Genomic DNA, 27,961 nt, shown 5'->3' with positions numbered 1-27,961 from the left:
CTGAGATCTGGGTGTTGTGGTCTGAACCCACCCTGGGCAGGAAACTCTGTGAGCCTCTTCTCACCAGTAAACTACTAAAATGCCAGAAGCAGAGCAATAGCTCAGGCAGTAGAGCACCAGCCTTGAGCAAAAGAAGCTCCCACCCTGAGATCAGGTCCCGGGACACAGAAAAAATAACACTGTTACCACTCTCTCTGCAGGAGAATGTGGAACCTGCTCAGCTGAATCTTGGCAACCAGTCATTTCCAGGAATCAAACTGAACCCTGCCCTCCCTTGAATCCCCTCCCTGGTGACAAAGCAGGAAGGACTTTGATCTAGAAAAGGCAGGGCAGGGAATGAAGGCCATGCTGTGGACCAGAGACTACCAGGAAACCCGGGAGTATACACTGTCTTCTCCAGCTTCTCCTCCTCCCATGGCTCTTCCTTAAAGGACCCAGACCTCCACCCCTCTGTTTCTCCTGAGCTGGGTTCCAGTCTGGGATCACTCATAGAGTGCTGTACCTGCCTGAAGGCACTGACCTTCCCTTCGGGGTGGCCAAGTCCCAGGAGGATATTAATATGGTCAGTTGGATGGCCAGTCACACTCACCCTTCTGGAACAGGTAAGTGAAGGGCTCCTAGGTGAAGCGTGTGCACCAATCCAGCCAGACCAGGAGAGCTTGACTTCTAGTTCATTCTACCCAGGGAGTGCCCACAGCAGACCCTTCTCTGACCTTTGAACCACACTGTTCCTTGATACTGCTCTAATCCATCCAACCTATCAGAGTGGAGGTGAGGCGCCCCTCTCACCCTGTATCTTCCTGGCATTTGGGGGAATGTCTTTTAACAGGCACCAAATTTGGATAAAGATGAGGTGTGCCCTTCCCTTCCAGGACTGCTTGCCCTTTTCTCTAGTTAATCTGTTGGCTGGCTTCCTTCCAAAAGCCCAAAGAGTCTTCCCCACTCCATTGGGATTTTTGACCTTATTTGGAAGCAGGTAAACTAGAGATACAATCTGAGCAGTGTCCTCCAAGAAGGGAGTGCAGGTACCCTAGGCTGGGTACAGGTGTGAAAGGCATGGTGGAGACTTGGTTCATGTGGGGACAAAGCTCAGTAGAATCCAGAAGACTGAGGTACTGGACTGGGACCCAGTATGAAAATACCCTGAAATGTGAGATGTGACTGCAGGAAATATGGTAATTATCTTGTCCTCAAGCCCAACTCTGGTTCCCATTCCATTCTGTTCCTCTGATCCGGATCAAGTTCTGTGATAAACTTGTTCTGAACTTTACTCACAAAGGAAGTCCTGGAGGAGAAAGAAGTTGTGATCAAGGGACTGGAAGGAAACAGAGAAGGACATCACTTCTCTTCATTCTCCATTACTTCCTGTGTATACCCCTTCTCTGTCCTGAGACCTGTAGTCTTTTTCAAGTCCAATCTTGCTCCTTCCATCACACACCTGGGGTTGCAGACCTCAGCTATTGTGCAAGCCCCAGAAGAACCATTTCCTATGTGAGTTCCAGGCTCCCCTACCAGGCTATATAAGCAGGAATTCCTTCTCTCCCTGGGTAAAACTCGGTCTTCTTCTAAGTTTGCCTAGACTATTGATCATGGACAGATTTAATATTTTCATGGATTCCTTTGGGTCAAGGTAGAAGAGAAAGGAGAAAAAGGTGAATAGCCTGCAAATCATTCTTCCTGATGGATCTAAAATGGATCACTACAGGGACCTTCAGAGACTGTGTCCGTCACTCAGGTCACTGCTAGACCAGGGAAGGACATGGGTAACTGAGGCTTCATGATATTCAGAAGGAGACAGTGTTGGGAGTGTTGGTGCAGGCAGCCCCGGGGAACCGAGGCTTAGGGCACTAACCCAGAACTTGTGAAGACCACATCAGAGTTGCACCTGGGGCACAAATCGCTTCCACACTCCCTTCTTTGAGGATCCTGCTCAGATTACACCTCTGGCCTACCTGCCTCTGAACCAATATTCCCATGGGAGGCAGCTCAGGCTCCAGCAGTCACTGGCTTCTGTTAAACAGGATTTTTTTTTTGCCATCCAAAGAGAAGCATGAATTCTTCCCCTGGGGTTTAAACTTTGGCTCCCCTCATACAGCCACCATATAATTCAAGACTTCTTATTTATCCCTAATGCTCTATTTCTTCATCCATAATCAGGAATAATGATATCACTTATCTAATAGGGTTAAAATGATATGACGTGAGATAAGGCATGCAAAGGATCCAGACCTGACAGACTTATGGATACAGTGCAACTTTATGGTTAAAACTGGGGAGAGGAAGAAGACGCAGAGGAAGGACTTCCACGGGAATCCAAACAAGGCAAGAACACGGAGCGGTGCTGAAAGCTTCCCATGGATCCTACCATGAAACCATCACAGGAATACTGGGAGGTGGGTAACATGGCTTGCTTGTTGCAAAATGCAGAGAACTAGGGCCTCCTTGTTCACGTTTTAGGGAGCTGAGTTGGCCCCCAAGCACCAGAGGGGCTGTTGACCCATTTTTCCCTATGTGCAGGATGAGTTCCAGCTGTGGGACTGGATAAAGAGCAGCTGAGAGTGTGGAAAGCACTGTGGATCTGTAGCCTGGAGCAACCTCAGGAAAAGAGTTATGAAGGGAGGGTAGGACACATGTAAAAGGCAAGTGGCTACACTGTGAGACCAGAGATAACCATGCAATTTGCTCCACAGATGGAATAGTGGTCCTTACAGCTTAGACACCTGGACATTCCAGCAGGAGGTCAGGCCAGGTCTCGAAGTTGCTTCAGGGAATTCTATCAGGGACCTATGGAACAGAAAGGCTCTGTGTGGTTTAAATGCTGCTCTTCAGCCAAAGCACCAATCTTGAGTTGAAAACTTTTTTAGACATTAGTGGTGATGCACAAAAAAAGTATTAAGACTTTTCAGGGGAAGGACTAGAGTGGTCTCTCCTAATTGTGCATTGCAAAGGTCCATCTGCCAGAAACAACGTGGGCACTGCCATCTTGGACAGAACTCGCCAGGTAAGCCCAGCCCATTCCCTTCTCCTTCCTACTCCATAAATGTGCTATGTTATCGCAACGATTCAACAAAAGAAACCTATGTGTACAGAATGGTTGAATGACTGTATTAGTACCAATATTAATAATGTAACAACCTGAAAAATCTTGGCATTTACTAAAGAACTAGTAAAAGATGATTTGGAAAGATTATTTTGCCCTATCTGTTTAGTTGATGGGGATAAGTATTTATTATATGTGCACTTATTGGTGAATGCCATCTTAAGTTGACAAGAAAAAAAATACCTTGAGAAAAGTGTGCTATTATTAAAAAGAACCAAGCTATTCTTGGCCCATAAGGACAACCTCTGTAAAAACTTGTAGGTACTCACCAATGAGTTGTTGTGTCTGGAGAGTTGTCACCAGCTGGACTTCTGGTTGGGTAAGCCCATCATTTGGGCTGAAGCAAGAATATATGCTCCCACAAAGTGTCCTGACTGATACTCTGCGGCAATCCAAACACCCACAGTCTTGCTTTGAGGATAGATGGGTCTGTAGAGCAAGCATAAATATCTCCATACCCCTGAAGAATGTACACAGACCCTGAGTGGTGTTCATTCTCTCTGTGCAGTTGATACATCTCTGTTATCTTGGCCATGTGATTTGAAGGCTGTTGAGTCCTGGGTCATCTTGTGTCTAACTCCTGTGTTCCTCTACTTCTGCAGGCCATTCCACTGCTCACCAATGTGGTGGAGGACCCCATGTTACATGACACCCCACCATCGACAGCCTTCAACGCCGCCAGGTCATACCACATGGGCCGGAGCAGGTTACCTCAGGAGGTCAGAAGGCACATTGAGAGGACCTTGAAAGAAGGGAGGTTGTTGGAAGTGGTCCCTGTCATGAGGGAGACCATGGAGAGACTGTCTAGAACCCCAGTGAGCATTGCAGTGACTGGGGACTCAGGCAACGGCATGTCCTCCTTCATCAACGCACTTCGAATCATTGGACTTGAGGAGACTTTGGCCCCCACCGGGGTAGTGAGAACCACCCAGACACGGGCTGGCTACTCTTCCTCCCGCTTTCCCAATGTGGTGCTGTGGGACCTCCCGGGCCTGGGGATCACAGCCCAAAGCATGGAGAGCTATGTGGACGAGATGCAGTTCAGCCAGTATGACCTGTTCATCATCATCGCATCTGAGCAGCTCAGCACGAATCACACGAAGCTTGCCCAAACCCTTCAGGACATGGGAAAGAAGTTCTACGTGGTGTGGACCAAGTTAGACCGAGACCTCAGTACAAGTGTTCTCTCAGATGCGCGGCTTCTGCAAACTATCCGAGAAAATATCCGAAAAAATCTCCAGAAGAAAGGGGTACATGTACCCCCCATCTTCCTGGTATCCAACTTTGACCCTTTGCTTTATGACTTCCCAAAGCTCAGAGATACATTGAAAACAGATCTCTCCAATATCAGGTATGATGGTCCCTTAGAGACCCTTTCCCACCTGTGTGATGAGATCATTAATGATAAAGTGACCTCCCTCAAGAGGAGTGTGGCAAAAGAATCTTTGAAGCACTCTCTTGGTATCAAGGATGCTGATGATTTGGGGGAGGTTCTAGAAGCTTACCATTTGCTCTTTGGTGTGAATAGTGAATCACTTTGCCAGGTGGCTAACAGTATGGGGAAAGCAGTAACAGAGTACATAGCCATCATGAAGTCCCAGGATTTAAACACTCTCTGCAGCAGGGACTGGAAACTAAAATCCATGATTTGTTTAGTCGTGAGCATGCTCCTCAGTCCTTTCTGGTATATTCCATTCTTGGGTGACCCTGTCATTCGCTTCTTTAGGCGCATGAGATACAGACGCATTCTTGAGTTAGTTTCCCAGGATACCAAGACCATCCTGAAAAAAATCCTGCAAGATTCCATCATCCCTGCTTGAAATTCAACTTTGGGAATGATCTGGCACATTTTTTCCTCACGTGGAATATTCTGGTTGCCTTGAGACCCTCTTCTTGGATGGATCCCTGTTTGGTCAATAAAAAAAATCAAGAGATATAAGTTAATACTTTTTAAGGATAAATTCTTAGAAAGGAGTTAAGAAAACTGTTCATCTTACTAGCCTCAATTGTAAAGCATTGTTCCTTTGAAGAGCAGTGCCTGCTGAAAATACTAGCCAAAGTGTCTTATATTCTGCATATAGGATTATTGCTTTGGGTGGTCAATTGTGATACATGTCTAAATAAGTTTATATTTTCATGTGAAGCATTAAAATGAATCCTCTCCATTAAAGTCTTTTGCTCTCTTTTCCCTTCCTTTTCCTTGATACCCCTGGTGGTGACTCAGCTGGTGTAGACCAGCACTTAGAAATTTAGAGGCAGAGGAGACTATGGAGCTGTTCTTCAGATGCTTTTGGATGCTGGGGTCAGGACTCCAGCAGTGCCCCTGCCCACAAGGCATTTAACCTTTACACATATTATATATTTTTAACCAGGTGCCTAAAACCAGTATCTTAAAAGGGAGTGTAAGTATATGAGATTCAAGCTTCTGGCAATGATTCCAGAAATTCAGTTCTATAAACTCAAGGCCAATTCACAAACAATCAGGATTTGGGAGTAGAGGAGGTTTACTAATTGTGTCAGGCAAAATGAGGCTTTTACCCACTGCCATCTCAATGTGGGGGGGGGGGAGTTTTAGTCCCATGGGGGAAAGGATGTTTTTAATTTATTTTCCAGTCCTGAGGCTTGAACTCAGGGCATCTTCCTCGGGCTTTGTCAGGGCTAGAGCTGTACCACTTGAGCCACAGCACCACTTCCCTCTTTTTCTAGGTATGTGCAACCAAGGAATGGAGCCCGGGTCTTCATGCATGCTAGGCAAGCATTCTATACCACTAAGCCACATTCCCAGTCCTAGCGGTTATTATTATTATTAAATCAAATATTACAATTCTAAATTATCACATTTTTTTTTCTGCCCTCTCTCAAATGTCACATTTCAAGTGGCAACGTGGCAGATCCAACTGAAACTACCTGAACACAGGCACGCACATTCAATGGACAGAGATGCTGGCTCCGAGACAACAGTAACTTGAACTACTTAGAGCAGCCCAACAGCGCTCTAAGGCACCGGACAGGACGGCGACGACGCTCAGGGGGTGCCCGTTATGGAGTTATGACTACTTACTGCCTCTGGGCTCCTTTTATGTTACAGCCAAGGCTGTCTGCCCCTTCTCCCTGACGACTACTCTGCGGAGCGCGCCCCGCAGGCGCACCGCCTCCCGCTCGCAGCCCCCGTCCTCCGCGCTTGCGCTTTGGGACGCCAGGCTGCGGGGGGGAGGGGGGGCATGGCCTTATGGGAAATGTAGTCCAACGCGCGCCGGGCGCGGCTGCTTGGGTCCGCCGGCCGCTAGGACTCTCCTTCAGGACCAGGGTGAGGGCCGGCGTCCCCCGGGCCCAGTCAAGCGGGTCTCAGAGGCTTTCGGAGGAGGAGCGCTGACCCCGCAGGGCGAAGCCAGAGGGGGCCCGAGGGGCGGAGCCAGCCGCGGATTGGGCTGGGAGAGCGTCCTCTGCCTCTCCCCTCCCCCCCGCCATCCCCCCACCCCGCTCCTCCCGCGAGGGGTCGCGGGGCCACAGAGCTGCAGGTGCGCCCCCCACCCCCCTCACGTCCCGAGCGCCAGACCCGAGCTTCGCCAGCTCGGTCATCCCACCAGCCCCGGGAGGGCACCGGGCCGAGGCGGGGCCCCCGGGCTGGGGCGGGGCCCAGCAGCGGTAGGGGCGGCCGACTTGGCGGTGTGGCTCCAGTTCTGGGGGCCCGGGGGGGGTGGAAATCGCGCGCACCCGGAGAGGCTTCACGCGGGCTTCCGTGGGGTCCGCACGTCTCCGTCCCCGGGAGGCGCTGCCCGCGTGTGGGGGACCTGCCCTGCCCCCGGAGGGGCCCTGCCCACGGAGGGCTGGGGCGGGGCGGGGCGGGGCCGGGCGGGGCGGGGAGGGGCCCGACCTGCGCTCCTGTCAATCACATCTTGGGGACCCTGCCCCCCAGCTTTCCCAGGACTGCAGGCTTTGGGTATCCTCTTCCCTAAAAAGCACAGCCTTGGCTAGATCTCTACTCTTGAGGGGTTTTGTGTGTGGGGTGTGTGTGTGTGTGCAGATTCTGGAGCTTATTAGCTTTTTTTTTTTTTGCTCAAGGCTGTCACTCTACCATGCCACGTCCAGTTTTTTTTTGGGGGGGGGTTGGGGGGGTTATTGTTATTGTTTTTTATTCTTTGTTTTTGTTTTGTTAATTGCAGATCGGGGTCTTATGGATTTTCCTGCCCACCCTGGCTTCAAGCAGTGACCCTCAGATCTCAGCCTCCTGAATTGCTAGGATTACAAGCGTCAGCCACTGACCCCCGCCTATTGTTTTCTTAGTTTTTGAAAGTTCACTATAGGTCAATTCGAACACTTAGATGAACAAAACCATGCAAAAATCTCCAAAAATCTGCTTGCTTGGATCTGTGTGTGTGTGTGTGTGTGTGTGTGTGTGTGTGTGTGTGTAAATAGGGACGGTTTTGCTTTAACAAAATGTGAATATTGTCTTTCTATTTGCATTTTAAAACTGAGTTAGCAAATGCATTTGGGAAGGACTTTGAAGGGAACAGATCAAGCTCTATTATTTTTACTCACAGAACTATCATCCAATGAAGTTAGAAAATAAGCTTTTAAAAATCTGCTATATTGAAGTGGAAGAAAATCTGTTACATTGCACATATCTACTTATGCCAGTTTTTAAAAAGCAGCTAACATCTGATATGTTGAAAGCACATAGATGAGTTTGGGGGAAAGAAGGCCTATATTATATTTACTTTCTAAATAAGATGGTAAGACTTAATCTTACCATCGTAAGGGGGTTCACCTGTTTTATTACAACTGTAATCACCACCTTTGGAGTGGTCTCAGCTACACAGGAGGAGGTTGACAGTATATTTGGCATTTCTGTTCATTTGGTAATACTACTTTCCAATTAATGTAGCTTTTAAGATGAGCAGGTTGTATCTCATTAGTATTATTATTGAAAACATTTTAATTGGCATAATGTACACATTGTATGTGTGCATGTATATATACTTGTTCAAATATGTATAAAATCAAATCCAGATAACTAGCATATTCATGACAACAGAGATGTGTCATGTGTTTGTGTTGGGAACATTTTAAAAACCTTTTTTTGGAGACCAGGAGTTTGGTTTAATGGTAGAGTGCTTGCCTAGCATGCACTTAGTACCTCATAGGTAGAAAAAGCCAAAAGTGTGACCAGGAGTTTGGCCTAGTGGTAGAATGTTTGCCTAGCATGTATGAAGACCCAGATTCCATTCCTCAGTACCACATACATAGGAAAAAGCCAGAAGTGGTGCTGAGACTCAAGTGCTAGAGCTTTATCCTTGAGAAAGTCCAAGGACAGTGCTCAGGCCCTAAGCTCAAGCCCAAGACTGGCAAAAAAATATATAAGAAAGAAAAAAGCCAGAAGTGGTGCTGTGGCTCAAATGGTAGAGCTCTAGCCTTGAGAAAGTCTCAAGTCCTGAGAAAGTCAGTGCTCAGGCCCTGAGTTCAAGCCCTATGACCCTCCCCCAAAAAGAATTATTTGGACTTGATAAACAAGCACTCTTTAACCAATACTACCCTTTACAGTATCTGGTGCATACTATTTTGCATACTGGCAAAAAAACTCTTTTTTTCTTGTTATTTGGAAAAATATAGTAAGTTATTGCTACCTCTGGTCACCTACTGTGAATTAACTGTTCCTACTTTTAGTAACTACAACTGTTTTTCCATAATTTGAAATATCATTACTTAGGTATAGCTTAATTAGGAGTGTATTAAATATGTAAATTTATTTCAAGGACGTGACAGCTTAGAATACCAAGACATCTTCTCCAGGAGTGCAGCACATTTCTTTTGTGTTCATTTTTGTTTCTATATTTAAATAACAAAACAAATTTCGTAGATAAAAATTGTCATGTTACTCATTCAGATGTCCTGCCATTCTTATTTAATTCATTTGTAGGTGTTTTGTTGTTTTTACAGGAGTCTTTCTTATTGCTTCCTTTCTTTCCCTTGGCTTCACCTCCTTTGGAGTCTACACCGTCTCTAGGAAGGATTCCCACAAAAACGGTCCCACAGGGAGGACCCATGGGAAGGACAGCAAAGGCAATGGCTGCTAGGCCTTTGTCTGTGGGAGCTCAGGTGAGCTCATTTTTCTTCCAAATGTCTTCCTTCCATACTGTGTATGTGTGCTGTAGACATGCCATAAAGCTGGATTTGGTTTAGGTTTTGTTTGTTTTTTGTGGGTCATGGGGCCTGGGGCTCTGACCCTGAGCTCTTCTGCTCAAGGCTACTTTCCTACCCCTTGACAGCACTACTTCCCATTTTCTAGTGATTAATTGGCGATAAGAGTCTCAGGTTCTTTAGTGCCTGGGCTGGTTTTGAACCATGATCCTCAGATCTCAGCCTCTTGAGTAGCTAGGATTATATATTTGAGCCATGGTGCCCATGCCCATGCTTTCTTCATTATCCCCACTTGGATACCTGGAGTTCTTGGCAGTATTTGAAGGCTTGAAAGGGGTACAAAAGTTATATGAAAGGTGGTCCTGGTGTTTATAGGCTTATAGACTATCAGGGCTCATAAAAGAGGCACCGGGTGCCCAGATCATTAGTGACTCAATACCTAGAGAATGGTGATGAGGAGAACTGAGGGTTTTCCCATCACACTGGGAAGAGACATCTAGGAAGAAAGCATTTGCTGTAATGGAGTACTCTACCATTCAATAGCTGCATAACTTGCCTTTCTGATGCATCACTTCCTCTTGGTGATGATAGAATAACAGCATTGCCTTTGTGTCAGCCATACATTTGGCATCATTAGGAATGTCTCATGGCTCATCTCATTTAATAATGCATACTTAATATGTTTCTGAAAAGTTCAAATAAAATGAAATAAAAAATGCCTAGCCTGGGTCTTGGAATACTGAAGGTATTCAGTAAGTGTAAGCGCCTTAGTATTATTCCAGTTAACAATAACTTGGTATTTGAGGGTTTTGGTGAGAAGAGGGGTGAATGTAACAGTGACTAATAGGATATCTTCTTGACTGGAGTAGAGAGATTTATACAAAGTTTCAGGTCAAGGAAGGAGGAGGAATTTGTGTGTTCTTTCACAAGGGAAAGGCTTGAATGTAGCCATAGGAACAGGACGTTTCCATTAGAGGAGAAACTATCAGTCATGAAAAGTAGAGGATTAAATGGACCCTGGAGAAATGATGTTCTTTCCAGATTTTCTTAGATATTTTTACTGTGAAATTATTCTACTCATAAGTCCTCTCAGTACCCTGTCTAACTAAGGAGAGAGTATCCTCTGAATTCTTAGCTCAACTCAATTTACGCATCATACAGACCTACATGGCAGGTTTTCATGCTGCTTTTTCTTCTCATGCTTTTTCTTTCTTCAAATTTATTTCCTAAACCTATGCATCAATTCCAACTTTCTATTTTCATCTCTCTTTTGATGGCAGCTGCCCTTTCTGGACTTTGTCATCGTCTAGCTGAGCTAATAGACTGTCTTTTGTACTTTTTGTTGTGTTGTGGGTAGCACTTGAAATATTCCTGAAGAATTTGCATAGATAAATTTGCCCATGGTGCCACAGGGCAATTCTTATTGTTTGCTTATATTTGCATGCTCTATTGGATAGATATTTTCTTAGAACTCACTTGGTTGGATGTAGATCTTAGAGCTGGATCCTGCTTGACTTTCCTCTTGACATTTTTCTAGATGCCAATTGGATTGGAAGGAAGAGTTGTAGTTAATGAATACCTCTTGGCTCACAGTATACCCTATGTGCACAACTTTGATTCATTGGCTCAGTGTTGAACTCTGTTCTGTTGACTTTGATCAATAATTGTAAAACAGATATTCAAATTTCGATTTTCTATTGTCTGTCCTCATTGTTTCCAGGCCATTTCTTCTGAGATAAGAAATGGAATCCAAAAGTGGTTCTGTGGTTCAAGTGGTAGAGTGCTAGCCTTGAGCTGAAGAGCTCAGGGACAGCACCCAGACCCAGAGTTCAAGCCCCATGACTGACAAAGAAAGAAAGAAAAATAAATGAAACCTGTGAAAATAAATAAAATCTACATGACTCATATTTAGGAAAGTTAAGGCTGGCCAGGTGCTAATAATTCTAGCCACTCAGGAGGCTGAGATCAGAGGGTCATGAATCAAAGCCAGCCCATGAATGAAAGTCCATGAGACTCTTATCTCCATTTAACCAGTAGAAAACTGGAAGTGGTGCTGTGGCTCATAGTGGTAAAGCGCTAGCCTTGAGCTAAAGAGTTCAGGGACAGCACCCAGACCTAGAGTTCAAGCCCCACAACTGACTAAAAAAAAGTTAGGGCCCTTTACACTTGCTTAAAGTTGAAAGAAAAAAAACCTTTTAGATAGTATCATTTTACCTCAAAGGTTTAAGTTTCAAGCATATTCTGGTACGTTATGTTACAGATAAGCATGTTTCTCAAGTGTAATTTATATGCATTATCTTCTTTTCTCTTTACCACATTATTTTTATCTTATTTTATAGCTGTGAATACCTAAATAGAGAGCAGGAAACATTTAAGATGGAGTCAAACTTCACAATTTGAGCCATTTTTTGTGATTCTAGGGTGAACAATCTTTTTACTGTTTATATTAATTTGATGTAGAACCCTAAGCAGTTTGACAGGAGGTAAGAGAATGCTGTTAAGAGTTTTCTGACCTCCTTCTCACAAATCTAATCCCTTCTACATAGTATCTTTTCATTTTATCTTCATGATCTTCTATCCCCTGCTTCTATCCACCTGCTTTAATAGACTGGCTCACTGTCCTTTTCCTCTCTATTAAGTGTAGATATCTTTGAATATAACTAATAGCTACTTTTGTTGCATTGTCTCATTCTCTCCTTACAATTTTTCAGTCTGCCAACACCAAACATTTGAATTTGTTTTTCAGACTGGGGGACAATACTTGAAAAGAAAGATCAACTCCATATCCCAACATTCCTAAAGATTTATCCCATCAGACCATAATGGAAAGGGAACAAGTCTGGAATTCAACCTGGGAACCTGGCAGTTGGTTAGAGAGGGAGCAGGACAGACATCTGGGCCAAGTATCAGTTACGCATAAGGAGAGGAGTGTGTTCAGAGCTAATGAATTTGAAAGATGTTCCAATCAGGGCTCAACCCTTGATACTCCCCAAAGCATTCCTATGTCAAAAAGGCCCCATAATTGGAATTCACAAGGAAAAGATGTAAAACAAAATTCTGAATTAAAACTCATGAAAACTCAGAGAATGTTTGTAGGAAAGAGAACCTATGAATGTAATGAGTGCAGGAAAACCTTCAGCCAGAGCTCATCCCTTCTTAAGCACCAGCGGATTCATACAGGGGAGAAACCCTATAAGTGTAATGTATGTGGCAAGCATTTCATTGAACGCTCCTCCCTCACTGTACATCAAAGAATCCATACTGGAGAGAAACCCTATAAATGTAATGAATGTGGGAAGGCCTTCAGCCAGAGCATGAACCTTACTGTTCATCAAAGAACCCACACTGGAGAGAAGCCCTATCAGTGCAAAGAGTGTGGAAAAGCCTTCCGCAAAAATTCATCCCTTATTCAACATGAACGGATTCACACTGGAGAGAAACCGTACAAATGCAATGAATGTGGGAAAGCTTTTACACAAAGCATGAACCTAACTGTACACCAGAGAACACATACAGGAGAAAAGCCGTATGAGTGTAATGAATGTGGAAAAGCCTTCAGCCAGAGTATGCATCTTATTGTTCATCAGAGGAGTCATACAGGAGAAAAGCCCTATGAGTGCAATGAATGTGGAAAAGCCTTTAGTAAGAGCTCAACTTTAACTCTACATCAGCGGAATCACACTGGAGAAAAGCCCTACAAATGTAACAAGTGTGGGAAATCTTTTAGCCAAAGTACGTACCTTATAGAACATCAGAGACTTCACTCTGGAGTGAAACCTTTCGAATGTAATCAGTGTGGAAAAGCTTTCAGTAAGAATTCCTCTCTTACTCAACACCGAAGAATTCATACCGGAGAGAAACCTTATGAATGTATGGTATGTGGGAAACATTTCACAGGACGATCATCCCTTACTGTCCATCAGGTAATTCACACTGGAGAGAAACCTTATGAATGTGCCGAATGTGGAAAGGCCTTCAGCCAGAGTGCATATCTTATTGAGCATCAAAGAATTCATACAGGAGAAAAGCCCTATGAATGCAATCGGTGTGGGAAAGCCTTCATTAAGAACTCGTCTCTTATTGTACACCAGAGAACTCATACAGGAGAAAAACCCTATCAGTGTACTGAATGTGGAAAAGCCTTCAGTCGGAGCACAAACCTTACACGGCATCAGAGGACTCATATGTGAGGGAAGTTTTCATTGGCCTCTTGATGTTAACTCTTCGTTAATCATCAGTGAAGTTATGTTGACATAGACACCTAAGAAATGTAACTAATGGGAATCTTTTGCTTGAAATGCAATATGCCATATCAGATAATACAAACCACAGTATAAGAACCATTATGAAAATGGAGATCACCTTTATTCAGAAGGTAAAAGTTATTTTATATCAGAAGGTTTGAATAGTTAATATATAAACAATGAAGAATCATGATGAAGGTAAGTTCTATTGTGTCACACTCCAGATTCTCCTTTGGACATCAGGGATTTCACACAGGAGAGAAAATATGACAGTACTTGTCTGGACAGCCACACCTGGTATGTAGTCCTGATCTGCAACTAACCTGAACAAGTTACCACTTTCCACCAGGCTACAGTTTCTTTAGCTGGTAAATGAGATACGTTAGCTAAAAGTACTACAAACCACACTGGTGTTTTACTCTGTTAAGTGTGTTATCTTAATGCTTCTCTTCCACACTCTGGTTTCTGGATGTTTTGAGTCAAATTTCTCTACTTCTACTAACTCCTGTGTACCACTCCATGTCCTTCCTGCTCTTTCTGTATTACTTTCTCCCCTAAAATATAGTCTGATTTCTGCCAGGTGATAGATTACTTGTATAAATGTTAATGAAATTGCTTGCTGTTTTGGATTCTTAATTGATGGTCAATAAGCTTTTGTTAAATAAGCTATTTAGAAGACAATGTAATTTAAATATAGTCTTTAAGTACATGAGTCCAATAAATGCTTATCTTCATGGCAATTGATTGTCACAGTGGAAAGGAGAAGAGAAGGATTGAACATAGACAGAAATTTGGCATATGAATGGAACTTTCGTAGCTTAACACATGTTCAGAAGAACCATAAGAATAGTTTATAGATGCATCATAGTGTGAGTGGTTAGGATAGTTTCCTTTTCTCATAAATCAAGGCCTAGGAAGTCAAAATGAGTAAGATAGATTTTGGGTTTTACTTTCAAAAGACTAAGAAATATGTGAGAAGAAAGAATTCAAGCAGGAATGAGAATGAATCTAGACAAATTGGTGGCTGGTTGAGATATGTCTATTTGAGCAAGAAGGAGTCTTGGATTCTTATTTGGGTAGATTGGAATGTCATAATTAAAACCACACAAACTTGCTGATTATATGAGGTCAGTGGTGCGGTGTTTTAATATTTTGACGGGTCTATGCATCTCAAGGAAGATTCCTGAGGGGGAAAAAGTGAGAAAACAAGAAAAACATCTGGAGGGAAAGGAGCCAGCTCCGTTTTCATTTGCCTTCTTAGCCTGTTCCGATGGCACCGTTTGTATTTGAGTGTAGTCAAGAACCACATGCTGAGTTAAAGGGGGTGGTGCATACGAGTCGAGGAGCTCCGTGTCCGTGGATGACCACATTCCTTTCGAGCCTGAAACTCAGAATGAGAGAGAGGGTGCTATCACTCAGGATACACCTAGAAAGAATACTCAGAGCATAGGATCTGGGGGAAAAAAATTCTTCATTTTGTTACCCTGTTTTGAAGACTAAACTTTTCCTTTGGTGTCCATTGGCGGACAGAACCGTAGGTTTTATGATATTTGAGAGTAATGCATAGTCATTTTGTTTTTTTGATGTGACTTGAGATAGACCTGTGGTAGCTATAAACTATTATCAGCCAAGGTTGTCTGTGCTCTGTATCTCTCCCTCTTTATATCCTCCACCCCTCATAGCACAGCCATAGTACATGGGCTCCAGTCTCTTGATTCCATGTTCTCATGGATAGTTGGCTTCTTTTGTTTTGTTTTACAATTAAGTTTGTACATGGCCCCAAAATATCAGCATCAGTTCTCCTAGTTACCCCAGTGATCTTCCACCTTCTTCCTGGCCCCACCTCTCTCAATCACAATTCTAAAGTTCCATGCAAGAAAATCAGTAGGTCCAGATTCTTTGAAAATCAGATTCACAAGTCACATCTTCTGCCCAATGACCTGTCCCATTTCCAGTCAACTGCTGGTGAGGGGCTGCAATGTAATCACTGCCTATTCCAGTTGGGCCTATGGGCAAAATAAAAACCAGACAGCCTTGAGCAGTATCACATTAGGAATTTACTGAGAACCTACTCAGTAGCACTCCAAAGGAGTTCATGATAGAGGAGTCAGATGTAAGGAAGAAATAAATGACAAGAAATACGGTGCTCTCAAACCAGAGATTAGGGATGATTAAATCTATTTTCTCTATGGGTAGACCATCACTCAAGACTTACACGAAGCTATTTCTTCCACAGTAGTTCTGGGAAATAAGTATCAATCACCAGTCACTGGTGGCTCATGTTGATAATCCTAGCTACTCATGTGACTGAGTTTTGAGGATCATATTTTGAAACCAGCCTGGGCCAGAAAAGTCTGTCCATGAAACTCTCATCTCCAAATAACCAGCAAAAAAAAAGTCACAAGTGGTAGAGTGGTAGCCTTGAGCAAAAAGCCAAGCAGGAACATGACACTGAATTCAATCTCTATTACCATCACCAAAAAAAAAAAGTTATCTAAGTTCATACAGGTGGAACTGTACAACATGGTACTATTTCCTCTCTATTAGATTATGCATAGCCTCTACCATTCAGATGCTAGTGAAGACGGCATCTTCAAAAAGCATCATAATCCATCTGAAGGGGAAGGGACTCTGAAAGATGTATGGATACAGAGGATCTAATGCAGTTTACTTACTGTGTATTTACCCATTGTCATTTTCATTTCCTACCTGCAGTCCATGGAGTTGCTTGCTTCCCGTGGGCTGCATATTGGAGCTGTTATCAGGCTAAGTAAGGCATCCCTTATTCCTCCTGCATAGAGCAGCTCACAGATATTCCAAAATGAAAGGCCCTTAGTGTCTGTGCCAAGTCTCAGGGTATCAGGGGAGAGGCAGGAGTGTGCACAGAAGATGGAAATGGGGAAGTGATGGAAAGAGCAGGAACAATACAAAGAAATCTAAAAGAATACTGTATCTGGGCTAGGAGTTTGGCGTAGTGGTAGAGTGCTTCCCTCGCACGCACAAAGACCCGGGTTCGATTCCTCAGTACCACATACATAGAAAAAGCCAGAGAAATACCGTACCTTTAGGAAAGTCGAAGGGAGTAACTGTGGATGTAGAGGAGCAGTCAAGCAAGACAGGAAATGAAGCTGAAGGACGCATACTCTCCTGAAAGGTGATGTGACAGGGCTCAGCAATGAACACTAGGATCTGGTATACAGGAAATGGCCACTCTAAAAGAAGATGAATCAGATTTGATTATAAGTGGTCATGTAAGTGGATTTGTCTTTCCCTAATTAAAAGGGAAAGCAGACAGGAAATAGTTTTTCCTGGACACTGTTCGGAGCATGAGGGAAATATAGAAGAGAAGTGGGGACTGCCCTCGTGGATGCTAGGAACAGGAAAGCCAGTGTGCTAGTTCTGGCTCCTGCTAGAGGGCATGCTGGATTTCTCATGCTCGAGTCACTCTTTTGTTTTGAGGTCTTGTTTTTACGGAAAGCTTCCAATTAGGTCCTAATACACTATTGCAGCTCCAGGAAGAACTAGCCAGATAAATAAGAGGGGAGCGCTACTTGTGTGTCAGCTCTCAGCCATCTGCACTGCAAGACAGGCTGTCAGCAGGATTAAGATTCCTGCTTCAATATACTGTTTGTGGGACATCGAAGAAGACATTTAGCAAATGAAGACCTTCCGTTTTCTTGTTGGATAATAGCACACATCTCCATGCTTTCTGGGTTGCATTAGATAATCATGTAAAGTGCTTATAAAAGTACCTAACACATAGTCACACTCAAGTACCTTAGTGTCATCCTTAGGTATGAAAGTAATCCTAGCTACTCAGGGGGCTGAGATCTAAGGATTGCAGTTCAAAACTAGCCCAGGCAGGACAGTCCTTGAGACTCTTACCTCCAATTAACTGGAAAACTGGAAGTGGCACTGTGGCTCAGTGGTAGGGTGTTAGCCTTGAGCAAAAATGCTCAGGGACAGTGCCCAGGGCCTAAGTTCAAGCCCCATGACCACCACCACCAACAAAAGGCTGGGCATTATTAGGAAACTGAGTTATGAGGGTATTAGAATAAAGAGCAGAAAATGACCTCGACAGACCAGATAAACTCTAAAGGAGAGTTGAAGCAGAACACCATGGTGACCTGAAGAGATTCAGGAGACACCAGGTCTAATGGGGAGCAGAGGTGCCGGTGGCTGGAGGGTACAGAGAGTTTCAGAACATACTTTGCAAATTTGAGGTTTGGGCCAGAAGTAATTTAGGCAGACCTGTTTCTTAGAGTCTGTCGTGCAAACCCTCCGAGCAGGTCCTGGTTCAGCCAGGTGAGGCATGCTTTGGGAAATCCAGGCACCTGTTATCTGGTTAGGAGTGGGAGATGAGGGTGCTGGGGGGGGGGATTCGGAAAGGTCCCCCTGGGGGAGAGTAGTCAGTGGGTCCACCATGGTAGAAATCTTGAGTTAGGAGAACAAAGCAGATTGCCATTAGTCGTGATATATTGTCATTAGGCGGAAGCATAAACAGGAGAATCATGGTCTCATCTAGCCTGGAAAAACCTTCTTTGGAAAACAAAGAAAAAAAATTGCTGGAAGTGTGCTCAAGTGGTAGAGCGCTGTCCTGGTAATGCTTTCCCAAAAGGTGGCTGTTACCTAAGTGACAAATCTCAGGTCTCACTGGCGCGTGGGCCAGGCCACCCTGTCTCCTTCTGCTCCCCACCCCTTCCCTGGCCCGTGTCGCTCGCAGGATTTGGGGTCTCCCTCGCGGGCTAACTTCTACGTCTCGTGGACACCATTACCTTTCCCGATCCTTGTTTTAAGAGAGTTATTTTAAAATAGAGACCAAGGGTCAAGTCAGAAAACGGAACCAATACACGCAGCGTGGCTAGTTCCAGGGCGGAGCAGTTAAACTGACTCGCCGCTGCCCCAGAGGCTCCTGGGAAACGTAGTTTTGCTTGGAAAGCGGCTGGGCGGGAGGGAGGGGTTTGAAGGGCCGAGCCCGTCCTGCGCAGGCGCACATCTTCCCTTTGGTTGAGGCTTCTCCCTCTAGAGAGGAGTCAAGCAGTCCAAGTCCTGCAGCTCTAAGGCTTGTGGGAACTCGGCTCCCGCGGGTCCCAGGGCAACGCGCAAGCGCAGTCAGATCCAGGCTGCAGCCTTGCTGTTCATTGTGTTCTGAGTGGGGGGTTGAGGGTGGGGTTGCGGGTGGGGGTGGCGGCCCCCCTCGCTGCCCGCAGAGCTTCTGGAAGGACAGCGTAGCCGTGCTCGGGTCTGAGAACGAGAGCGCCGCCGGGAACGACACGGAGGTCTGGTTCATTTCGGAGGACAAGGATCGAATGCCCTGAACTTCGTAGAATTTGGTCCCGAGGGGGAGTGGGGGTGGGGAGATGCGTGGAATGAGAGGCGGTGCAGTGATGGGCTCCTGGGTTTAGGGTGGGGATCTGGAGGAAGACCGGGTCGGAAGCCCCCCAGCTCAGTGCAGGGCAGCCGCAGTGCAATCCCTGCAGCCGCTCCGTGGGGACCTGGTGAGGCGGCCGCAGAAGGTGTGAGGGTGGTGTGAGTGGTTCCTACCTCCCCCCCCCCACCCACACCACCACATCACACACACCTCGTGGCTGGCCTTTGACTCCAGGTCACTCAAATTACCCTGAAGCCCTGAGCAATTTCCACAAGGAAGACACACTCCTTATCTCTCTGATCCTTTTCCAGGATAGGAAGTTGACCCTTCTCGCCCTCTTTCTCTGCAACTTTCCTAATCAGCTGTCCCAGGAGGAGAAACTTACCCTATGACTGCACCCTGATAGCTCTGAGGGAAGGATGAAGGGTGACTGGCAAGCGTGAGAACTGGGGCTGCAGCATGGTGTCTGCAGGGAGAAGTCACAGTATTTATACCGAAGAAAAGATATGGGGGACTTGATTGGAGGGAAACCTGAAGGAAAAAGGTAGCACATGGGTGCTTCACCTTACTGTGGAAACAAGAAGTACTCTGAGAAGCCAGAGAGAACAGGAAACAAAGGATTCATTGCATTTGGGATACTTGCAGGACTACCAGGACAGGAATGCTAGTCTCCCACCACTGACCCATCCTCTGCTCCTAACAGGTGTGCAGTTGCTTCTGGCCTGAGGAAGCTGGAAGTTACAGGGCTCTCCATCTGCCTCCCCTATACCTTGCCTGCTTCGAAGCTGGCACATAAGAGAAGGAATGGCTGTCAACCAACTGCCAAGCATGCTTCAGGTAAGTGGAGCAATGTTGTGGGCTCTCCCTGCCCTCACCTCCCCCCAAATCACCTATATTTGAAGGGATATTTTCCCCAACTTAGAGCTCTGCTCCCACCTTAGTGCTCCCCCTCAGACTCCTGGCCTCCGGTGCTCCCTCTCACCCCATATCGGGTTTATCCTGGTGGGTTTCATAGCTAACTAAGCTGCTAAAGGTGATGTAATCTTGTAAGTGATAACTGAAAAATAAATTTTTTAAATATATTTTTATTGTAATTAATAGAAGGGTTACATGATATTTGCCAGATAAATGGTGCCTTAATTCCCACACATTGATACCCTTTCACATGTCATGGTCCCCATTTCCCTTCCCCCCTCCCCCCCACCCCCCCACCCTTCACCTTGTTTTCCCCCGTTCCCTATCCAATTTCAGATTGAAAAATAAATTTTTAATGGTTGTTCTGGGCCTTGAACTCTGGGCCCGGGTGCTGTCCCTAAACTCCCTTTACTTAAGGGTACTAGCACTGTATCACTTGAGCCACAGCACCACTTTTTCAGTGATTAATCGGAGATAAGAGTCTCATAAGTTTCCTGCCTAGGCTGGCTTCAAAACAGAATCCTCAGATCTTAGCTTACCAAGTAGCTAGGATTATAGATGTAGGCCACCAGCACCCAGCTCTGAAAACCACCTTCCTGCTGGCCTTGGTTTTACTAGAAGATCAGGTCAGGGATCTAAAAGGTGAAGACAGTAATTGACATAGGAACTAAAAGCAGGGAGGAATCAGAACGCTATTCTTCTAGACATGTATTAGGGCTGTGAAACGTGCCAGGTTATTATGCTTTTCTTTAAAAAAAAAAAAAAGTGAATTTCAGGCACTGATAAATTGGCTCATGAGTTTCCTGTTCATGTTTCTTGATTTCCAGCTGTGTACCAAGGCTTTGGGTACAGGTAATAGAAACTGAGATTGCCTTAAGCTAAAGCATGAATTTAGCCAAAGATACTGAGTTATCTTCCCAAGTCTAGAAGCAAAAATACAACTGGACTTTTTTTTGTGGACGAGAGATCTTGAAATATCCAAAAGTCCTTTCTCTTAGATTTTTTTTAATCTGGGCTTCTGCTTAACTGTAGCTGTCCTGGTTTCCCAGTCAGCTTGGAAGACCAGAACTGTGAGAGCTGCTGAGTTTTCCATGTGAGATTTCTGGTATCTGAGAGAAGCTATTTTCCTTCCTGTTCTTTTTTCTGAATTTCCAAGGGAGGAACATGGAGTGACACACATGAGATATGTGTGTGTGTGTGTGTGTGTGTGTGTGTGTGTGTGTGTGTGTGTGTTTTGAGGTAGGCACATAAACAGTTGAATAAGAAAAATGCTGAAAACAACTAAGGCATGCTTTACTTGATAATGTGCACAGGTTTGGGGTTCAGGCATCATTAGGTGATTTGGCCCTGTATGAACACCATGAAAACCTAGATGGTAAAGTTAATCACTAATATGGCCCCTTGATTCAGCCAAGAGATTCATGAAAACAAGATACGTGTTCTGTGCTGGTGTCATGACATAATATACTTTTCTTATATAAAGTCTTTTGTATGTAGTAGTGTTATGGCAGCACAGACCAGCTAAGATCCAGACCACTTTTTAGAGAGGATAAAAACATTTATTACTGGTGATTCAGACCATGCTAGTGCTCAAAGTTTGGATCCCAAGGTAGCGGAGACCCTGGGCTTTATGCTAGCTGATTACCCACAAAATAGGCACTAATCAGATATACAAAAGGTCAGGTGGGCTGACATCAATTTCTGACTAGGTGGGCAACTTCCTGTCTAGTTGTGCAGAAATCACATCATCCTGTCACTACTCCTGTATTGTTATTTTAAAAATGCCTGGTTGCTCACATCTGTAATCCTAGCTAATCAGGAGCCTGAGATCTGAGGATCACAGTTTGAAGCCAGCCCAGGCAGAAAAATCCATGAGATTCTTAACTCTAATAAACTACTCAGAAAAAGTTGCAAGTGGCACTGTGGCTCAAGTGGTAGAATGCTATCCAGCTCAGGGCCAGAGTTCAAGCCCCAGGACTACTATTGTTGCTGACAAATGGCTAATGTAAGGAAGCTTGACCACTTGTGGGGAGTAGAATCCAGTATGGTTATTCTACTAATTAGGGATATTAGCCTTGGTTAATTGGGTTCCATTTAAAAGACTTTCATATCAATATGATGCCTGACTCGTTTGGTGTAAAAGCAGTTTGCTTTCCCAAGTGCTATGTGCAGTCTTCCTTAAGCATAGAACAGAAGGCCCGGGCCATGCTGGAGGGCAACGTAAGCCAGAGAGTTGGGCTGAGCGTGGAGGTCTGTGATGGCCGTCTCCAGTTGATGGTCTTGCTCAGCATCTTTGTGTCAACATCCCCCTTCGGGAAGACAGTGGTCCCAGTGTCAGAGGCCTGGAGATCCCTAGGCAATGAGGGCTGGTATCATCACAGCCCTCTTGGTACGGATTGGATGGCACACCCTGAGGTTGAGACCTTTTTCCCTTCCATATACTGAGACTAAAACATAGAGAACTTTTTGTAAAGATCTGTCAGTACAAGGTTTTAGGCCATCAGCTCCTGCAAAAGCGGGGTGATATAGGCAATATTATCTTGTAGGATAACATTCCCCATGTGTATACTAAAGGCTTGTAGGTAATTGAGTTAAGTTGTTCCTTAAATATGAGGCTAAAAGGGATCTTTGAGGTCAACCAAGGGCCCAGTTTGCATGGGTGGCTGGACTATGAGAGTCTGGACAATTGACGGTTGGCATGCCTATTCTTATTTCCTGGGCAGGCACAGAAGGCTGGACCTGTAACCATCTTTTTATAAGTGAGGTCTCCATACCCAAAGGAGTCTGTACTTGTCACCACTGCTGCCCCATGCCTATTTTTCCTAGTCTATCCTGCCTGAATAGTACTCTGTAAAATCATGATAAAAGTATAATACATGTGTCAGTCAGCAAAATACCTGCTCAGTAAGATCATCAAGTATTAGTATAGTACACAACTTGTAGGTCCTATACTTTGTGTGGGTGTGTGCCCATGTGCTGGTACTGGGGCTTGAACTCATGGCCTTGCACTCTTGCTTGCCTTTTTTATTTGCTCAAAGGTGGCAGTCTACCACTTGAGCCACAGCACCGCTCCCAGCTTTTTTTTCTGGTTAGAAATAAGAGGTTCATGGACTTTTCTACCCAGGCTGGCTTCAACCTTCCATCTTCAGACCTCATCCTCCTGAGTAGCTATGATTGTAGGTATGAGCCACCAGCACCAGTGGGCCAGTGCTTTGATGGGCCCACGTAGGTGATTGTAGAAACAGTTAGGGAGAACTAGATTGAGGAAAAAGTGTCCTGGTGAAGACAAGAGGAGTTGGTTGAATGGAGAAGGATGGAGAGTGGAGGCAGGACTGGGCAGATTAGGAGAGATGGGAGAAAATATTGAAGGCAGGATGCATGAGTTGAGAGCAAGCAAGCATTCTTTCTTTGCAATATGCCTCTTCAAAGTATGAACCAAGGTCTAGGACAAACTGAGCCCCCAGAGACCCGAGGAAATGGATAACTTGTCCCTAGACACCAGCCAGCAGCCGTGTCAGCATTTTCACTGCGGATGGGCTTGCCCTTACAGAACATGGTGAGCTTCAAGGACGTGGCTGTGGTCTTCACGCAGGAGGAGTGGGGTCTCCTGAGCCCCGCGCAGAGAGCCCTGTACAAGGAGGTGATGCTGGACAACCATAGCAACCTGGTATCCTTAGGTGAGTGGGGAACCTGGAACATTCAACTTCACCTTTGGGGGTCTCGTAAGGACCCTGATACTAATGCCACACAGAAGACTGAGCTGGAAAAGGTGCTGTGCGGGGATGCTACCGCTTTCCAGAACTACTGCTTTCTGCTTTCCTGTTCTTGGTATCCCTTGGCCTCTTTGGAGTCTTTCAGTGAAGATGACTGAGTGACTGCGGGTGGGGGGATAGGCAGGGAGTTCTCTTCATGCTCTCTTCTAGCAGGGACAAGGACATTGACTATGTCGGGCCTGAGCCATCTTTTCCTCCTTCAAGCATATGTCCTCCCTGGGTTTTCTAATGAAATCACCTTTTCCAGAATATTCTAAAGAACAGGTCTCCTCACAATGACATTTATCTATATTAAAAGCAGATTTTTTTTTTCTTTTTGCCTTATACCCCTCAAAACTAGGACTCTTAGGACCCAAACCAGATGAGTTTTCTCCCCTGGGAAAAAGGAAAGCATGGGCACTGGATGCCTCTGGAAGCTTCTGTCTTGGTAAGAATTACACCTAGTGAGGATGGGACCTATGCAGATGAGTGAGGGCAGTGTGTCACCTCAGCAAGCATGCCAGGCCTTCCTGCCACATCATCCCAGAATGCATTGACAAAAGGTGCTACCCTTAAATCCTTTTCCTCCATGATTCCCCCTCCCGCATTCTCTATTCTAGATGAATAGAGTCTAGTTCAGGGACACCTCAGACATCACTTGCCATACTCCCTTGACTGCCTGACCAGCATGCCATACAACTGGTAGTGCAGACTACGAACTTCTCTAGTAGGAAGGAGTCACACTGGCTAACCCACAGCAGTTGTTTAAAAGCCAGTTATGTGCTCAAGAAAGCACGTCTTTTTCTGATCAAAGAAAACTTGGCACATTCCCTCAGCCACTTCATGCTTCTACATCCATGTGGAAGTTCACTCAGCTGCTGGTTAGCCAGCCTCGCTGTGCCAGACACTGTGCCTAGAGTACAGATGGCAGGAGAGCCAGGGTTGTCATGCTACCCTGTACGTGAGCCCAGGTGGGAAGGGTGTTGAGGAAGCGGACAACTTTTGCTTATGGAGAGAAGTTTTTGTCAAGTAATTCTCTTGAATTCTCTTGAACCATGGCGTGGTTCCAGTAAGAGTCCTGTAGTGGCTCACACCTGTAATCCTAGCTACTCAGGAGGATGAGATGGGAGGATTATGGTTCAAAGCCAGTCCAGGCAGGAAAGTCCACAGACTTAAATCCCTAGTTAACCATCAGAAAATCTGAAATGGTCCTGTGGCTCAAAATGGTAGAGTGCTAGTCAGGGACAGAGCCCAGGCCCTAAGTTCAAGCCTCATGACTGCCAAAAAAAAAAGAGTCCCATTTCTCCCTCTTACCCATGCTAGACATATCCCAGCAGGTGTGCTACTTTGTCCCTAAGTTCCTTTTCTACTTATACAACACCATGATATATTTTCTCTATGTATAGGTTATATTATAGTGCTCTTGAATGCCTCATTTCTCGTGACAAGTGTAGGGCCTTATGTTTTATTTTTTATTTTATTTCATTTTTTTTTTTTGCCAGTCCTGGGTTTGAGATCAGGGCCTGAGCACTGTTCTTGGGTTTTTCTCAAGGCTAGCACTCTGCCACTTGAGCCACAGCACCACTTCCAGCCTTTTTCTATGTATGTGGTACCGAGGAATCGAACCCGGGTCTTTGTGCATGCTAGGCAGGCACTCTACCACTAGGCCAAACTCCCGGCCCCCTTATGTTTTATTTTTTCTCGCGCTTGTGGCTTTAACTCAGGGCCTGGGTGCTGTCGCTGGGCTTTTCTATTCAAGGCTAGCACTCTACCACTCTGAGTCCCAGCTCCACTTTCAGTTTTCTGGTGGTTAACTGAAGATAAGAACTTTCCTGCCTGGGGTGACTTTGAACTATGACCCTGAGATCTCAGCCTCCTGAGTAGCTGGGATTTCAGGCATAAGCCACCATGCTCAGCTTGTGGGCCTTATTAGTAGGTAAGAACATTTCATCCCATGTATATGGTAACTTAACTTCTTATAGCCCATTGGGGCTAGGGAACCTTTTTTACAGCCAAAGGCCATTTGGATATTGGCAACATCAGTTGCAGGCCATAAAAAATTATCAATACAGATAGATGAATGCCTGTCAAGAATCACACATGCCTGTGCCACCAGATTCCTAATGATTTTGCTGGCCTTAAGTGAACACCTGGCCCAAAGGCTCTCGTCTCTCTGTATACGCAGAGTCTATGAAACGTTAAGAATGTTGATGGACGTTGTTACTCTTGTTTTCTAACAAGTGCTGACCTCTAGTTTCAGGATTGTTAAAAAAGACTATATCTTGTTTGTAAACACCATCACACTAGAATAGACAAGAGAAATGTTTCTTGTCTGTTAGCAGTGTGTACTTTGTGTTATACTTTTGGAGTGGTAGGATATCAGATAACTTCTGTCTGACCACAAAGATATAAAGTGTTGTACTCAGTATTGTAAGTCAGGTCAATGGCATCTGCTGAGCTCAAGCTCCTAAGCTCTTCTGCCTCAAGACAGAACATATCAGACAGATGACATACCGTAGAGCTGTGTTCACCTGTCTTCCTATTTTCTTCCTTTATTGTCACATCAAGCTGTCTTCAGAACTGCCACCTGTTCGATAGCATGACTCACAGGCCCATCAAGACGTTTCCTACAGTCAGACAGTCATTTTCCTGTTAATATCTTGCAGAATGGATGATCGTACCTGTGAATAAGAAATCTCCTCTCAAGGCTGATAGTCCTGAAGAAGAATTAGGTCAGAGGACAACAGAGGCAAGAGATGGTCACTGGACACATGCCGGCCTGATGGAATGGCAATGCCAGAAAGGTCAGGAGATTAATTCGCAGCAGGTGATCTACACCCACCAGAACATTCCATCTGAGGCTAGTGAGCAGGAATACCATGAGTCTGGGAAGGCCTCCTGCCCTGTGCAAAACCAGGAATTTCCATCAAACAAAAATGCCTTTGAAGACAGTGAGCGCGAACAGGTCTTTTCTAAGAGTTCCACTCTGAATACACATCAGAAAACACCCACTAAAAACCCTCACACAAGTCAGAAAAAGCTGATAAAAGAGAAACGCTATGAATGCAGAGAGTGTGGGAAAGCTTTTCACCAAAGCACATACCTTATCCATCATCAAAGAATTCACACTGGGGAGAAACCGTATGAATGTAAGGAATGTGGCAAGGCCTTCTCCGTGAGCTCCTCACTCACTTACCATCGGAAAATTCATACTGGAGAGAAACCTTTTGAATGCAACTTATGTGGAAAGGCTTTTATCCGGAACATACATCTCTCTCACCATCACAGAATACATACCGGAGAGAAACCTTTCAAATGTAATATTTGTGAAAAAGCCTTCGTGTGCAGAGCCCATCTTACCAAACACCAGAATATCCACAGTGGTGAGAAACCCTATAAATGTCATGAGTGTGGAAAAGCCTTCAATCAAAGTACCAGTTTCCTGCAACACCAGAGAATTCACACTGGAGAGAAACCCTTTGAATGTAACGAGTGCGGAAAGGCCTTCAGGGTGAACTCTTCCCTCACTGAACATCAGAGAATTCACACAGGAGAGAAACCATACAAGTGCAGTGAATGCGGGAAAGCCTTCAGGGACAATTCATCCTTTGCTCGACATCGGAAGATTCACACTGGAGAGAAACCCTACAGATGCGGCTTGTGTGAGAAAGCCTTCAGGGACCAGTCTGCCCTAGTCCAGCACCAGAGAATTCACACGGGGGAAAAACCTTACACGTGTAATATGTGTGAGAAAGCCTTCAGTGACCAGTCAGCCCTTACCCAGCATAAGAGAATTCACACGGGAGAGAAACTTTACGTGTGCAAAGTCTGCGGGAAGGCCTTTATCCGGAGCACACACCTGACTCAGCATCAGCGGATTCACACAGGCGAAAAACCCTACGAATGTAATAAATGTGGGAAAGCGTTCAACCAGTCTGCAAACCTCATTCAGCACCAGAGACATCACATTGGAGAAAAGTGACTGAAATGAATTTGTCTGGAAGAACATTAGGAGTTAGGGAAAATGTATTCTTGAGCATAAGAGATCTGTACCAGAGATTAACTATGAAGTCTTGCATCAAGAGAGTTACTGAGTGAAGCTTCACAATGTCATGGGAGCCAGAGGTGCTATTGAGGAAGCGTGGATTGCCCAGGAAGACAGCTATACCACCTCAGGCCAGAAAAAGTACAGAGTAGCACCCAGCAATTAGCTGAGGAAGCCATCCAGTAAATTGTTAATCATATGAATAAATATAACAGAGGCACTGTCCACGCGAGCACTCTTACTGTAAGTATAGTCAAGTTGGCCAGGCACATCCAGCAAGCCATTTAGACAAAATTCTAGCGACTACTAGGGACTTTTCTGTGCCCACCCTCAATTGGGTTAATCCCAAGGCATGAGGGGGGTGTTAGAATATGCAATATTTCTGTACTTTGCTTT

At 45.1% G+C, this 27,961-nt stretch overlaps 3 protein-coding genes and 1 long non-coding RNA gene across 6 annotated transcripts; 3 read left to right on the top strand and 1 right to left on the bottom strand.

Annotated features, from left to right (window-relative positions):
- The first annotated feature begins 2,304 nt into the window (after positions 1-2,304).
- Positions 2,305-5,256, top strand: LOC150044665 (immunity-related GTPase family M protein 1-like). The gene is made up of 2 exons (XM_090320963.1): positions 2,305-2,393; positions 3,703-5,256. Exons 1-2 carry the CDS (start codon positions 2,355-2,357, stop codon positions 4,918-4,920), a joined length of 1,257 nt encoding a protein of 418 aa, XP_090177089.1. The 5' UTR covers positions 2,305-2,354; the 3' UTR covers positions 4,921-5,256.
- LOC150044664 (uncharacterized) lies at positions 2,354-6,266 on the bottom strand. Its single transcript, XR_016533074.1, has 3 exons — positions 6,162-6,266; positions 3,370-5,005; positions 2,354-2,784 (listed from the first exon to the last, which is right to left on the bottom strand). It is a non-coding gene; the product is annotated as an uncharacterized LOC150044664 (long non-coding RNA).
- Positions 6,267-6,528: 262 nt separating this feature from the next.
- On the top strand, positions 6,529-13,862 carry Zfp2 (ZFP2 zinc finger protein). Of its 3 annotated transcripts, XR_016533062.1 has the most exons (4): positions 6,529-6,618; positions 9,038-9,196; positions 11,985-13,613; positions 13,707-13,862. XR_016533062.1 is itself a non-coding variant. In XM_090320942.1 (3 exons), exon 3 carries the CDS (start codon positions 12,061-12,063, stop codon positions 13,426-13,428), a length of 1,368 nt encoding a protein of 455 aa, XP_090177068.1. In that variant the 5' UTR covers positions 6,529-6,618; positions 9,038-9,196; positions 11,985-12,060; the 3' UTR covers positions 13,429-13,862. The 3 variants fall into 3 exon arrangements, 2 of the variants coding, with proteins under 2 accessions (XP_090177068.1, XP_090177069.1); XM_090320942.1 differs by having other exon boundaries at positions 11,985-13,862; XM_090320943.1 differs by lacking the exon at positions 6,529-6,618 and having other exon boundaries at positions 8,949-9,196; positions 11,985-13,862.
- A 4,799-nt stretch (positions 13,863-18,661) lies between these two features.
- Positions 18,662-27,586, top strand: Znf454 (zinc finger protein 454). The gene is made up of 5 exons (XM_090320932.1): positions 18,662-18,761; positions 19,557-19,690; positions 23,319-23,445; positions 23,882-23,968; positions 26,187-27,586. The coding sequence occupies exons 2-5, from the start codon at positions 19,658-19,660 to the stop codon at positions 27,500-27,502; spliced, it is 1,563 nt and encodes a 520-aa protein (XP_090177058.1). The 5' UTR covers positions 18,662-18,761; positions 19,557-19,657; the 3' UTR covers positions 27,503-27,586.
- Positions 27,587-27,961: the final 375 nt, after the last annotated feature.

Source organism: Megascapheus bottae, chromosome 29 (assembly GCF_031878675.1).
Source record: "Megascapheus bottae isolate mThoBot1 chromosome 29, mThoBot2.hap1, whole genome shotgun sequence".
NCBI classification, from domain to species: Eukaryota; Metazoa; Chordata; class Mammalia; order Rodentia; family Geomyidae; genus Megascapheus; species Megascapheus bottae.
The sequence above is the reverse complement of the archived record's forward strand: the minus strand, read 5'-3'. Positions and strand labels throughout refer to the sequence as shown.